General features: G+C 40.8%; 1 protein-coding gene across 1 annotated transcript in view; it reads left to right on the top strand.

The window, feature by feature from the left end:
• LOC104516275 (engulfment and cell motility protein 1) overlaps window positions 1-12,865 on the top strand; it is a gene marked incomplete at both ends in the record, with an annotated part of 34,037 nt that overhangs the window by 6,782 nt on the left and 14,390 nt on the right. Inside the window, 2 exons of the mRNA XM_010160559.1 lie at window positions 4,856-4,891; window positions 12,465-12,564. Of these exons, the coding sequence (XP_010158861.1) occupies window positions 4,856-4,891; window positions 12,465-12,564 (136 nt within the window). The remainder of the gene's footprint in view (window positions 1-4,855; window positions 4,892-12,464; window positions 12,565-12,865) is intronic.

Raw genomic sequence — 12,865 nt, 5'->3', positions numbered from 1 at the left:
GGTAGGTAAAGGAGAAATAAGAAAGGGCTGCAGCCCATTCTTTTGGTGCAGTTCCCATAAAGGAACGAAGCGGGGTAGATTTTCTTTGTGGGTGGATTTTTTTTTTTGTTGGTTTATTTTTCTCCCTATTGCTCTCTTTGGGGCTTCTTTCCTCGACAGTCTTGAAGCTTGGATTCCACCCTCCCTCTCAGCGCACACACGAGCACAATTTCTTGTATATCCTTCTGATCATACACATAGTGTACATGGTACATTTTAGATAAAAGCCTCATCTGAAGATGGAACCATCAAAGATCTCTTCTTTGGAGAGAAGGGGAGAGTTGCTGCTCCTTACACTACCCCCATCCTAAATACCTTTGATCCAGAGTTGTTTTTCTTACTTGGCTGTGCTTAAGAATATTAGCATTTAAATGACCCCTGCTGAGTTGTGATATCAACACCTTGTTGACAGTAACAAGTAGAGGAGACGGTTTCACTGTTTTTTGTTTTGCAACAACTTTTGTAAAACGTGATAAAAAGAGTAACTCCAGCAATGGATTTATATTTCCAAAGGTTCTTCAGAGTACCAAGCTGGAGACAACTAATTCTTTTTTTCTTTTTTGTTTTACCTCCAGACAAAAGTGTAGCATTTGAGGAACTAGCAAAAATAAGACAACCTTAAAATCTCCACTTCTGCAACTTTCCAGGATCTTTTTGTCTCTTGGACTGTAGTGGCTGTGGGATGTGGTGGCTGTGAGGAGCGGGAGTGTCGTTGTGTAGCTTAATAGTAATTTTTTAGATTTAATCTAAATAATTTATTTAGACCTCCTGGATGGAGTGTTCCCTGGACATCACTTATATGGGAGAGCCGCACCTGATACAGACAGAACCCAGAAATCTGCACTCCTGTGTATTGTCTTGTCACCTTTCTAACCACTGCCTGTTACCCAGAACGCGGACTATTCTAGTGTTTGCCTGAAAAGCAGTAGCCAAATACTGACGTAATGTGGTTAGCAGGTGGCTCAAGAATCATAGAAACATTTAGGTTGGAAAAGACCCCTAAGATCATTGAGTCCAACCATTAACCTAAGACTGCCAAGTCCACCACTAAACCATGTCTCTAAGTGCCACGTCTTTTAAATAAAATACCTTCAGGGATGGTGACTCAAACCTCCTTGAGCAGCCCATTCCAATGCTTGACAGCCCTTTCAGGGAAGATATTTTAACTCATACCCAATCTAAACCTCCTATGGAGCAACTTGAGGCCATTTCCTCTTGTCCTGTCTCCTGTTATTTGGGAAAACAGACCATCACCCGCCTCTCTGCAAACTCCTTTCAGGGAGCTGCAGAGAGCGATCAGGTCTCACCTCAGCTCCCTCCACAGGACTTGTGCTCCAGACCCTTCCCCAGCTCTGTCGCCCTTCTCTGGACACGCTCCGGCACCTCAGTGTCCTTCTTGTAGTGAGGGGCCCATCCATCATCCCGTCAGTTTTTCTGTGCAGGAGGAAGTTTTTATGAACATCTTCCACCTTTGATAATAATGGCCCTCTCCGTGGCCATGCTGCATGAAGAGCTTTTCTCCTCCCTGGTGTTTTTATCATACCCCGTGCGTCTTTAGTCAGTGCAGGCTCAAACCTTGCTCGCAGTGACGCGGTGTGACCACTTTAGCTCCTGGCAGCGCTAATGCTGGCTTCCCCAGTGGGACAACGTTTTAGTAGTCCTCACCAGTGCAGACAAAACCCTTCCTGTGCACTGCGTGTTGCCCCAGCTGGGGTTTAGATTTGGGGTATCTTTGGTCCTTTCGTGCACGTGAACTGGTAGGGGTTGATCCGGTCAGGTCCTTGCTGACCTAGTCTCCGCTGGAAGCTGCTCCTGACATAACCTGCAGTATATGAGGAAGTGGGAAGTCTGTATGGTTTAGGAAAGTCCAAAGAGAACTGCTGCACCTTGGGATTCAGGTGGAAATGTATCAGAAAGTTCATTGAGGCAAAACAGGGAACATAATACGGTAATGAAATGTCTAAACTGGTAACTTATTGTTAATGTTTATATTACATTATGTTGGCATTTGTTTTGAGATTTCTCCCTGTATAAAAATTACTGTCTGGTTTTGTCTGTCACCACTACAGTATCTGAACCTTTCACAAATGCTGGTTAGTTTACCCTCACATGATGCTTGTGTTTTGGCTACGGTTTTATTCCCTTCCGTGCAAGTGCAATTGAGACGTGGTTTCTAAAAAAAGAGATAAATGTAAGTATCGAGCTAATTACAGTGTCCAGAATAGTAAGACTTTCAGCATGTTTGACCATACCTGTGGTAACTCACCCAGGAGGTGTTTTTCAGAACTGTCTCGTCGCTACCACAGAGTCTGGAAGAAACAATAGTTGTGCATATATAGAAAGAGGAAAGCTGATGGAGGTGGCGACTACTTGTTCCTTTCCAGGCTGACTTGCTGGAAGAGTTAGCTTGGCTGCTCCTTCGGTGGTGACTTTAGGGTGGTCTGTGGGTGAATATGAGGGGACCTCCTGCTCGTGCTGGGTCCTTCCATACAAGGCTTTTGGTTCGATGATGGGATGAAAATAGCACGTACTTCTTCAGGTAACAGCTGCTACCTGTTGGGTGGTAAAAGACTTATGTCAATCATCCTGTACCATGTTGCTGCTACATTAGATATCCTAGATTGATTACTGCTTTTACCACATTTTCTAAAGCAACAGAGGTTAATAGAAATTGCTTGGTTTAATACGATGATTATCTTTCAAGTAAAAATTTGTTGTCTTTGTATTGCTTCACCAGAAAAGTCCTATACGATTCAGTTATTTCTCCATATTCTTCATGTTTTCTTTTACCTTGCACATCTGACCTCAAGTTAACTGATTGCCAGTTAACTCAAGATGGATATGAGTTCTCTAAATACTAAGAGAGTTGCTGTCTAAATGTTTTGGTTTAGCATTCAGATGTTTGTTCTGTAATCCCTGGGCTCATTCATGGAGAAAATGCACCTTATTATAGCCTGTTGTGAAAAATCTCTGGCAAAACTGAGTCTGCCCTTTGAAGTGCTACCAGTTGGGAAACACTGCCCTTATTTCTCTTTGATGTCAGACAGACACAGATCAATTTCAAGTTTACTTGCTGCTTAGCCAAAGGCAGCACCTGGTTGAAAAGCAGCTGTTTTAAAAACTGGGCTCAGGACGATGCTGTGAAGTGCTGCTGGCATGTGCTTCATAAGGTTGCTTGGATCCACGCACATCTGGGAGATGACGAAACCCGTTTGTGGTGGTGGTGGTTGTTCTTAAGGTTTAGCAGAGTCTGCTGCAGCCAGGAAGCACGCGTGACATTCTGCTGAAGTTGGGATCTCCTATTGTGGGAGATGCTTTGAATTTTTCTGTTTCTAAAAGCTTGTTGAGTGTTTTTAAGGCTGTCTTATCATCAGGATGCTTTTTGTTTGCTTGTTCCTGCTGGCTACAGAGATAGCTGTTGTAGCATACAAGAACCAAATCCATGCAATCCAAGAGCAAGATCGTGTGGGTTTTCTCATTTGAGGTGACCCAATCTGTGCTGGGGTACATGGTAAGCTGTGCTGTCGTTATCTTCAGGCACGAGTATTGCAGGTCACAGATAGTAACGAGGGATTTCAAAGCACTCTTCCTGTGATGTACTCTGTTTTCTCCGCTGATGGTTACTTAAGCCAGCCCAAATGTTGCCCTCCCTGAGACTGGTCCCTCTTGAAGAGAGTCTCAGATACACAGACTCCTGCGGTCTCTGTAGAGAGCTCATTACCTAAGCATAAACCGAACGGAAAATGCAAGGTGGGAGGAGTTATTGCTGTACCAGAAGGTAAAAATAAATTGAGCCAAGTTCTGGGAGAGAGTTGCAACAGTGGTTGGAGAGTTTGGGGTCCTAGCATTGTGGGCTGCAGGGTGTAGCAGCATGTGCAAAGGGAAAGACTGGGGAGAAGGGGACAGGGAGGGAGGGAGGAAGGATCTCCTTGTTCTTCTTTTGAACAGTAATCTGCCTGGTGTGGAGCTGCAGCCAAACCTCTGAAATAAAACAGTGGAATAGATTTAGGAGACACAAGAAAGGGTTAAATGGGAGATGGAGAATTTTTTTTTTTAAGTGCTGTTTTAAAAAGAAGTTATTTGTCTTGGATGGCATTTTTACCATTTATAGTCTCTATCTTCAGCTTGCTTAGTAGCATAATCAGCAATTCTGAAGGCAGTTATTAGCAGGAGGATGAGTTGCAAATTGTGATTAGTGGGCTACAGCTTTCAATTGTACTTATTTGTGTGTGTCCCGTGTACCACCCCACCCCCCCTTCCCCCACCCCAGATATTTGGCTTCCAGTTTCCTGAGTATAGTAATATGATGCCGTAGCTTCTGGTGCACTGATGAGACACAGCAGCGTGTATCTTGGGGGAAAAATAAAAGTTTTTCAGCCAACAGACTACATGTCATAGCAACGAGACTGAAAATGCTTAATGTGTAAACCTTTGTTGTTTTGTGCCAAAGACTATTTTTACACAAATAATTAGTTAATTTAGGATGCCTAGACGGTCTTTAACAATCAAGAGAAACAGGATTTAGAGAAATCTGATATTCCCCATCAACTGTCTTTTCTCTTCGGCTTTTTTCCTAGCAGAAGTTAACACAATTCTGACCAAATACTTGAAGTTAATTTAGAATGTTTTCTTTACCACTTACCAAACTCTTTCTGTTCACAGCTAATTGTTAGTCATTTACTGCCTCTTACTGTGTGTCTGTCTTTGAATTTTGTGGATCAAGCATGGGGAGGGTGTGTGGGTGTATGTGTATGCAGAGTTACATATACAGATGTCTTAAAGTGTGTCTCCTCACCTGCAAGTTTTAATTTTGCAGACGATATCAGAAATTGCAGAAGATAATGAAGCCCTGGTAAGAACCTGATTAGATCATCACCTTGCACACTTCTTCTTTTGCATGACTGAGTTCAGGCCCTCGCGCTAATCTCTCTGTGTAAATACAACTGTGCATATTCGTTCAGCCAGTCTTCAGCATTCTCTGCTTTCTGCTTTTTGATGCTTGGTAAAATTTTCCGATGAAGCCTTTTTTGCTTTGCTTGTGGAATTGGTGCTTCATTTCTGTAACTTCTGCAGGTGCTTCTACTATTTCCTAAGTAAGCCTTTTGCTTTGGGTAGTTTATTTTTTTTAATTTGAGCAAACAATTTCCCTGTCTTTCCCAATCCCACTCTTCCATTGTCTGGCCTACCTGATTGATAGTAGGCAATTTTAATGGTGTATGTGAGATGAAAGTGAGTCATAGCACCAGTTTGATTTCCTATTATTTGCTGGTCCTAGGTAATGCTAGTTGTTGCAGATAACTGCGTAAAGGAAACTGTAATGTAGTAAAGAGCCTCATATCAGAAAGTTCAGAAGTGTGCTTATTGCTCTGATGATTTTAAATGGGTCTTTTCCGTGTGCTTCAAGTTAAGCACAGGCTTAATAGGCTTTGGTAAATTAAGACCAAATATCTTGGTTGGCTTGCAGGTTTGACATGTCAGGTATAGCTAAAATCCAAGGAAACAATAAATCATTTAATCAATTAACCGTGTATCTGTCACTCTGAGAGCTTGATGTGGTTTATCACTCAGGAAATGCAGCTCCCATGGGAACCCCTGCTAAATCATACTTTCACAAATCTGCTGTAAACCCAGTTCTGAAACGTTTGTTATTAAATCATTGCCTAATAAATAAATTAGACTGTAAGAATAAATTTGGCAAGAAACTTAATTCCTTCCTCTGCATTTCCTTTCTCGGCCTAATACACAGTAACTTGTGTCGTAATAGAAAAGTTTAGATTCTGAGGAAAATTATTAAAATGGCATGAGGCTTTCAGAGTTCTTGGCAGCATCACCCTTGCTGAGACAAGGTACCTCTTGTGCATTTGTTTTGAGAGTTTTTCCTCACTGATGTGAAAATAGTTCTTTGTGGAAGAACAGTTCTACTCCTTGAGCATCTCTGCTTCCAAATTCTGTTATCCTGTAGGATTCTCTACATTAAATTATGTGATTGTCCTCAAGACTATTAAAATACTGACTTACAGGTGCATTTCACCCTGGTTTTAGAACCTGATCATGCCGATGGTCTGAATTATTTTTTTACACAGTTTTGTTCCCATGAGTAAGCAAAACTAGGCATCACCCATTTTCAGGGTGTTCTTAGTGATCAGTGTAGATACAGCACATCGGTGGATGCAGTAGTAAGGAAAGTGTATGTGACTGGAGTTTATTCTAACTTCGGAAGTTGAATCTTGCTAGCTAAATCTCTCCTGACTAAAACCAGCACGCAGTACAAGCTTCAATTTACGTTGGGGGACACAGTTTAATATTCTGATTTCCATCACCAGTACATGAAACGATACAATTAAAATAACATGAATTCTTGAGTTTGGGGCTTGTATTAAAAAAGATACCAGAGTCATTGGTCAGGACATGATACCAGTTGTTCTGGAAGCTGACCTGTTCGTAGATTTTGAAGGTATAGGGTACACACTAGTGCTCTGTGAGTATAGTTATTGAATATCCTGACTAATTTTCACACGTTTATTAATGAGAAAGGGTCCAATGAAAGAAGAACTACTAAATATATACATATATATATCAGGCCTTGATATAATGAACTAAACTAAACTTTAAAACTTTGCAGCCTCCACCTGCGATCTGCTTGATGAAAGGAACTTAAAGAAACTGAATTCTAATAAATAAAAAAAAAAGTTACTTTTGATTTACTGCATGACATGTTTCATAAAGTGCCAGTATTTCACTTTGTCTCTGGTGGCTTGCACATGCTCGTCTGACTTAATTAAAACCTGATTTTCACAGAGAGGCCTTGTTTAATAGTTTTTTCCACTGAAGGAAATTTTTCTAAAATGTGAGTTTCTTTTTCCCTGTCTTTACAGTTTTAGGGATTCCCATTTTGTTTTGGGATTATATTGGCTAACGCTTGCAGTTGGGGAAAAAAAAAATAATCCCCTGAAACAGGTCTGTCAATTGACCTTTGCGTTGCAGTACTGAATCGTAGCTAAACCACACTCATTGGAGACTGATGTTGTTCCCCCATGTAGTTTGTTATTCCTGGCCTTTTATGAAAAGCTGGTCCATGTAAGGAAATTACCGTGAAAAGAACAAAACCAGGAATTTAAAAAATGGGAATAAAAGGTAATTCTAATCATGTCTTTATGAAGAACCAGTGTGTAATAATTCCTTTAGGCTAGTTTCCTGTGCGGACAAACACTTAACGTACCTCAAAGTGGATTTATTCATGCTCTATAACAAGAGTAGCTACACCTGTGGATTTATTCTAGAATAGTTACAGTTCTGTTTGAAATTCATAGCTTGTTTTCTTGAATCAGAATTAATTTTCAAGAAGCCCTGATGCCAAGGGTACAAAGCTATTTTGGGGTTTTGGAACACAAGTGGTTTAAAATCAGTAGGGCTGATCCCTTGTAATGAAAGCAGTGAAACTGTACTGCAAAGAAATATTTCAGTGGTACATGGCATGATGCCAAAAAAAAAATCTGTGTCAAGTGCAGTGTAGCAGTTAAGTGCATTTTCTGTAATCATCTAGAAAAATAGGGGTGGCTACCCCACAGAGTGTTCACTCATTTTCAGCTGTAGAGAGCAAGTACCAAGTAGGTGTGGATTGCTGCTGGTTTGGTTTGGTGGTGGCTTGGCTTCTCTCTTGGAAAGGTTACTTGAAGCAGCGAGGCAGTGCAGAAGCAATGAAGAGGAGCCGTAGCAATACAAAAGGTACTTGCTCACACCTCTTGCAAGGCATCCTGCTGCATCATCAGTCTTCGTTTTAGACTTGCTTAGGTTCTTGCCCCCTTAGCTTTTCCAGAGCTCTTGCCCTCGGATGATGAGATATATTCTGCTCCCCTGTTTAAACATGGCCATTTATCTTTGACACCTCTAGCTTAAGAAGCTGTTCTTACCCTTTGGTGTTGACCTCAATGATGTCAGGCCTTTCAGCTGCTCACTATTAGGCTGTGGGCACAGTTGCTGCGTGATAAGGGAATTAGTTAGCTGCTTCCTTAACTCCTACATTTGGTAGTAGGCTGAAACTGTTTTGTTGCCTCCTGCCCAGTTAAAGTTGTTTCTTTGGTGCCTTTCTTCTGCACAGTTAGAGGTCAGCTTTGGTCCTGTTTTGCCCATGAAAAAGGGTTTATGTGAAATTGTATTGTCTGTGGATTCTAGTCCTAATGGTCTAGTGGCTGTATCTTGGTTGTGACAGACAAGCAACGGTTAATTTTCAGGTTCTCCTGTGCAACTTTTATCATATAAAACATGAGACGGTCCACCTACCTTTTATAAAAGCTTGTGGTGCCTTTTTTTTCCTGTTACCTGATGACAGCTGAGACTGATTAATTATCTCGATTTAGAGAATCATTTGAACAGCTGAATATTTTCCCCTCCCCAATAGCAATAAAATGTTCATTTTGGTATGTGTGTTAAACGTGAATTGAGATTCTAGGCACCTAGGGCTTTGGGTGCTCGAGTCCCATTAATTCATTTTGATCATAGATCCAAATTGCTTTAGGCATCTTTCAAAATAGCAGCCATAGTTCTGTATATACACCTGAGGATTACTTAGCACACATGATCAAAAGGTGGTTTAGCATGTAGAAAGGATAGGTTGAGAGACAGGTGTGGTGGTCAGGGTCACGTGCACATTCCTGCCATTTTAATTTTTAGGAAAGAAAAGTTAATATCAAAGTGCGTGGAAGGTTGTTTTGTTCACAGTTTCTTAAGGTAAGAATGCAGAAAATGCTTAGGAATGTAAATGAACGGGCTTTTCCCTGATACTTCTCTAAAACCTAGAAATGTGAAACGCAACTGCTGACTTACTCTTCAGTCAGGTTTGTCGGAGGGGTTGAGGTGCACAGGCTGAGGATCAGAGCACGGCCGCCCACCCACACCGGAACAGCTCACGCTGGGACAGCCCGTGGCGTTACAGACCACAGCTTTCCGCCACGTAAGAGGCTTTCGCCGAGATCTGCTGTGGGAGAGGAGGTGTTTCGTGGCCGGCTCACCCGGCCTCGTGACGCTGACTAGAAGAGGGGAGTCAGACAGCAGAGGATGGGGAGACTTCATCAGCTGTCCCAGCGTAAGCTGGGGCCTGAGCAGCACTCGGGAGGGTTTGTGCAAGTAGCTTGCTTGATAGCATAGGTCATTAAACCATTGGTGTTAGTGAGATAGGAAATTGCAATTACACAGTGTCTCTTTCAGATCGTTTTTTCCCCTCTTGCTGCGATGACACACATTGAAAAGTCAGGAATTACCATCAGACTATTAAGACATTTTGCCAGAGCAGCAACTGTTTGATATTTACAGAAATGTAGCACCTTGTGCTGGGGCCTTATTCACTGAGATTTTGAGTTAAACAGCTCCTACCATGTATTTTCTACGATTACTACGTTTACGGACAAGCTTTGATTCCCTTGAAATTTCTAGCATCTATTCTGTCTGCTGCTCTTAATAGTACGAGTGCATCTGTGCGTGTGTATTGAAATGAATTGCTTGGAAGTCTGTTTCTACCTATCTGCGTGTGTTTAAAGACATAACAATGAATCAACACCACCCCCTTCCCCCCTCCAGATACTTTAATCCTTATCTGGCTCTAGTTACCCTGGAGATTGCTTTCATCTCTAGCTGTGCTACTCCTAAAGCTTATCCTTTAAATCTGGCTTTTGACTTCTGCAGTGCCACTTAGCGTATACCTATATGTGCAGGTGCATATGTATAACTATATATTTAAAATTACACACTATATATGTGTGGTGCTGCATAATATATAGAATCGGGGTATTTCTTGATGCCTGGTTAGTCCCAGTGTTGCACCGCTCTGCTCCTGCTAATTATTTGAAGTGGTGTCACAGGAGGGGACACCTGGTGTCTGGTCCTTCTAAGTTTGGAAGGACTTTCACATTACAGATCCCAAACGGTTGTACCATTGTCACATCTACTAAAACCAGGTTTATACATTAATACCAGTATTTTCAGCTCCGTTAATCTAGTTTCTCCTCAAAGCTGTGGAGGGGAAACTGGAGTTTAATTAATTGGAGTTAATTAATTGGCAGGAGTAATCTAGCTTTGGTGAGAAGAATAAATGGTACTGTAAAGGAATTAAAATAACCTGAATATCCAGATGCAGCTTTAATCCAGTTTAAATAATCCTTCTAAACTATATACTATATAAACATTGTCAATGTGGATTAGCTTTCATGTACAATTAGTTCATACAACAGTGTTTATGTACTAAATACAAGTCAATTGACTAAATTTTTCAAACAGTATATGAGAAAATCTAGGGGAGTTAAATTATCTGCTTAGTTTATTGCTGGGAGGGATATTTTTGTCTACTTTTCAACCTATATATGACCCATTTTTGTGATTTTTTTTTCCTTTTTATTTGGATCTAATTTTTTCTACCTTCTTAAAATACCAGAATTCCATACATTTGTGCAAGTGTTCTGCCATGAACATGCACTAGAATTTGGTATAAGTTTTAGAAGGAAGCCTTTCCTAGGGGTGCTGTTTTATTTGTGAATTCATAAATATCCATTGTATGCAAAAGGGAGTGAATTCAGAAAAATGACAGGCAGGACTGGAGCTGATTAAATTTCCTGAGGAGTCTTTCTGTCATCTTGTTATGAAATCCTTGGTTATTTGGAATGCTAATGATGACACTTTAAATCTAATTTAATTCTTAAAAGATTTGTAATACTAAACAAGCAAACAAAACCAACCCTCCAAAACCAAGAACTTCCAGATCGTGTATTTGCTGAAAAATATATTCCTTGCAGAATGACAGTGGATTTTTTTTTTTTAAAGACACTATTTTTCTTGTTTGCTTTTTGGTGTACATTTTTTTCATTTTGTCATAAATAATCAAAGCCACTGTGGATACCCTTACTGTGGAAGAGGAAGGTGTGCTTTGGTTGGCTTTTTTTGTTGATTTGTTTGGTTTTACTCACAGAATGTCAAGGATATAAAATTTCTTTTTAGTGGAGGGCATCTGCGGAGTTTGATGAACAAGAGCTCCTATCTTAAATGAAAGGGCCGCTGTAGGTTGCATCTCACCATCAGAAATCCCTAAACGGCAGATTGCATCAAATCCAGTAAACTGCCTATTGGAGTTGCTACACTGGAACAGGTTCTGTTCTGCCTTATTTCTCTGTGGTGAAGAAATCTTCCATGTGGTGAAGATGTCTTCCATCTGAATGGTTGTTTGCTTACTTGGGTTAGTGCAGGATAGTGGGGGAGCACTCAGTAGGGATTACCAATTAGATTGCTTAACGATGGCTGTAGTACTAGACGCAGGTTTTCAACATACTGAGCATTGTAGTTCCCATCTGACAGAGTTGGGTTTTTTAAATTTTATCTGTTTATTAGGTAAGCTGTAGGATTAAAACCAATGGGACTATTCATGCTCTTGAGATTGATTGTATGCTTATTCTTGTTAATGTCTTCGTGGCAGAGCACCTTGCTGGCAGTTTGGCCCTTAAAGGTAATACGCTGCTTCGTTTCAGGCTCCGTGCACTGCTGCTTGTATTGAGTAGTTACCTCGTGGAACAGTTTCATTGAAACCATTAGGGCTCCTGGCTGCTCGGTGCCACAGCTGTGTCTAAAAATGAAGCTAATCTTTAAAAGCTGTTTTTTAACCTGGAAAATTTCTGTGGAGCTAGTCAGGTTAGAGCATGTTCTGTATGTTGAGTTCAAACTCATTTGGAATTTAGATGAGTTCATATAAAGATGCACTGAATCTCAAATTTGCAGGTATAAAATGCAGTGTGGTGGCCTGCAAACCCTAAACAGTTTGAGCTGCATGCTTGGGTAAACAGTGGGAACTTGGCAATTCACTGGACAGGGTTGCCCATATATAAACAAAAGGAGATGCATCTTCAGGTTCAAAGAAAGAAATCAAGGCATTAACTACTGGAAAATCTGCTCAATGTATGGTCTCTTCTGGTGTATTTTAAAAATATATTTGCTTCCTTGTAAGAGAAGGGACAAACAATCCACTAATTTTCTGCCAATCTGCTTGACGCAGAGGTACCAAAACATGGCGCCTCTGTATGACCTTCTATTAGGAGCATTTCCATAATTTGCCAAGAAGAAACTGACTTATTTTCTTCTGTCGGATCTAAAACTCTGAATTTAAAGAAGTTTAATTTGGACTCTGATTTCCTTGAGGATTGCATGTGGTGTTCTCCTGGGGATTAGTTCTTCTCTTACAAAATTGCTTTCTTCCAGGTGACTGTTCTTGATGCCCTTACTAAATTGTTTTGGAGACTATCTTGTTGCACGGCCTATCTTGCTCTTCTGCTACCTCTTAGTTCATAACTGGCTTCACTTTCCTGCCTTTCTGAAAGCTTCCTGCTGCTTTATTCCTTCGGTCACTGCCCTGCCGCATCACTGGTAAACGTCATGACTCCTGTCTCTTGCAGCTTTGGAGATATGTTGTCCTTTACACTGACTGCATTTGTTGAGCTGATGGATCATGGGATTGTATCGTGGGATACATTCTCTGTGGCATTCATTAAAAAGGTAAATTTGCAATCAATGCTATCTGTTCTGTATCAGTGTAACTTGAGGTGAGTCATGATTTGTGTGGTGTTTTTTCCGCAGCTATGTTATTTAGGTCATTGGCCAAAAAGGTACATGAAAATGGGATTAAAGTGCTATTTCAAACTACAGATATTTTTGGTTGCAGGATCTGGCCTAATTTCTGCAGAAATCAATGGGAGGGAAATGGGATCAACACTGTATTAGGCTTAATACAAAAGAAATTGCTTGGTCAATTGCAGTGTGACCTCCCCATGCAGATATGATGCAGTTAAAGCAAATA

The sequence above is a fragment of the Eurypyga helias genome, unplaced genomic scaffold (genome assembly GCF_000690775.1).
Source record: "Eurypyga helias isolate BGI_N326 unplaced genomic scaffold, ASM69077v1 scaffold2301, whole genome shotgun sequence".
In the NCBI taxonomy this organism is placed as follows: domain Eukaryota; kingdom Metazoa; phylum Chordata; class Aves; order Eurypygiformes; family Eurypygidae; genus Eurypyga; species Eurypyga helias.
This window is presented reverse-complemented; position numbering and strand designations above follow the sequence as displayed.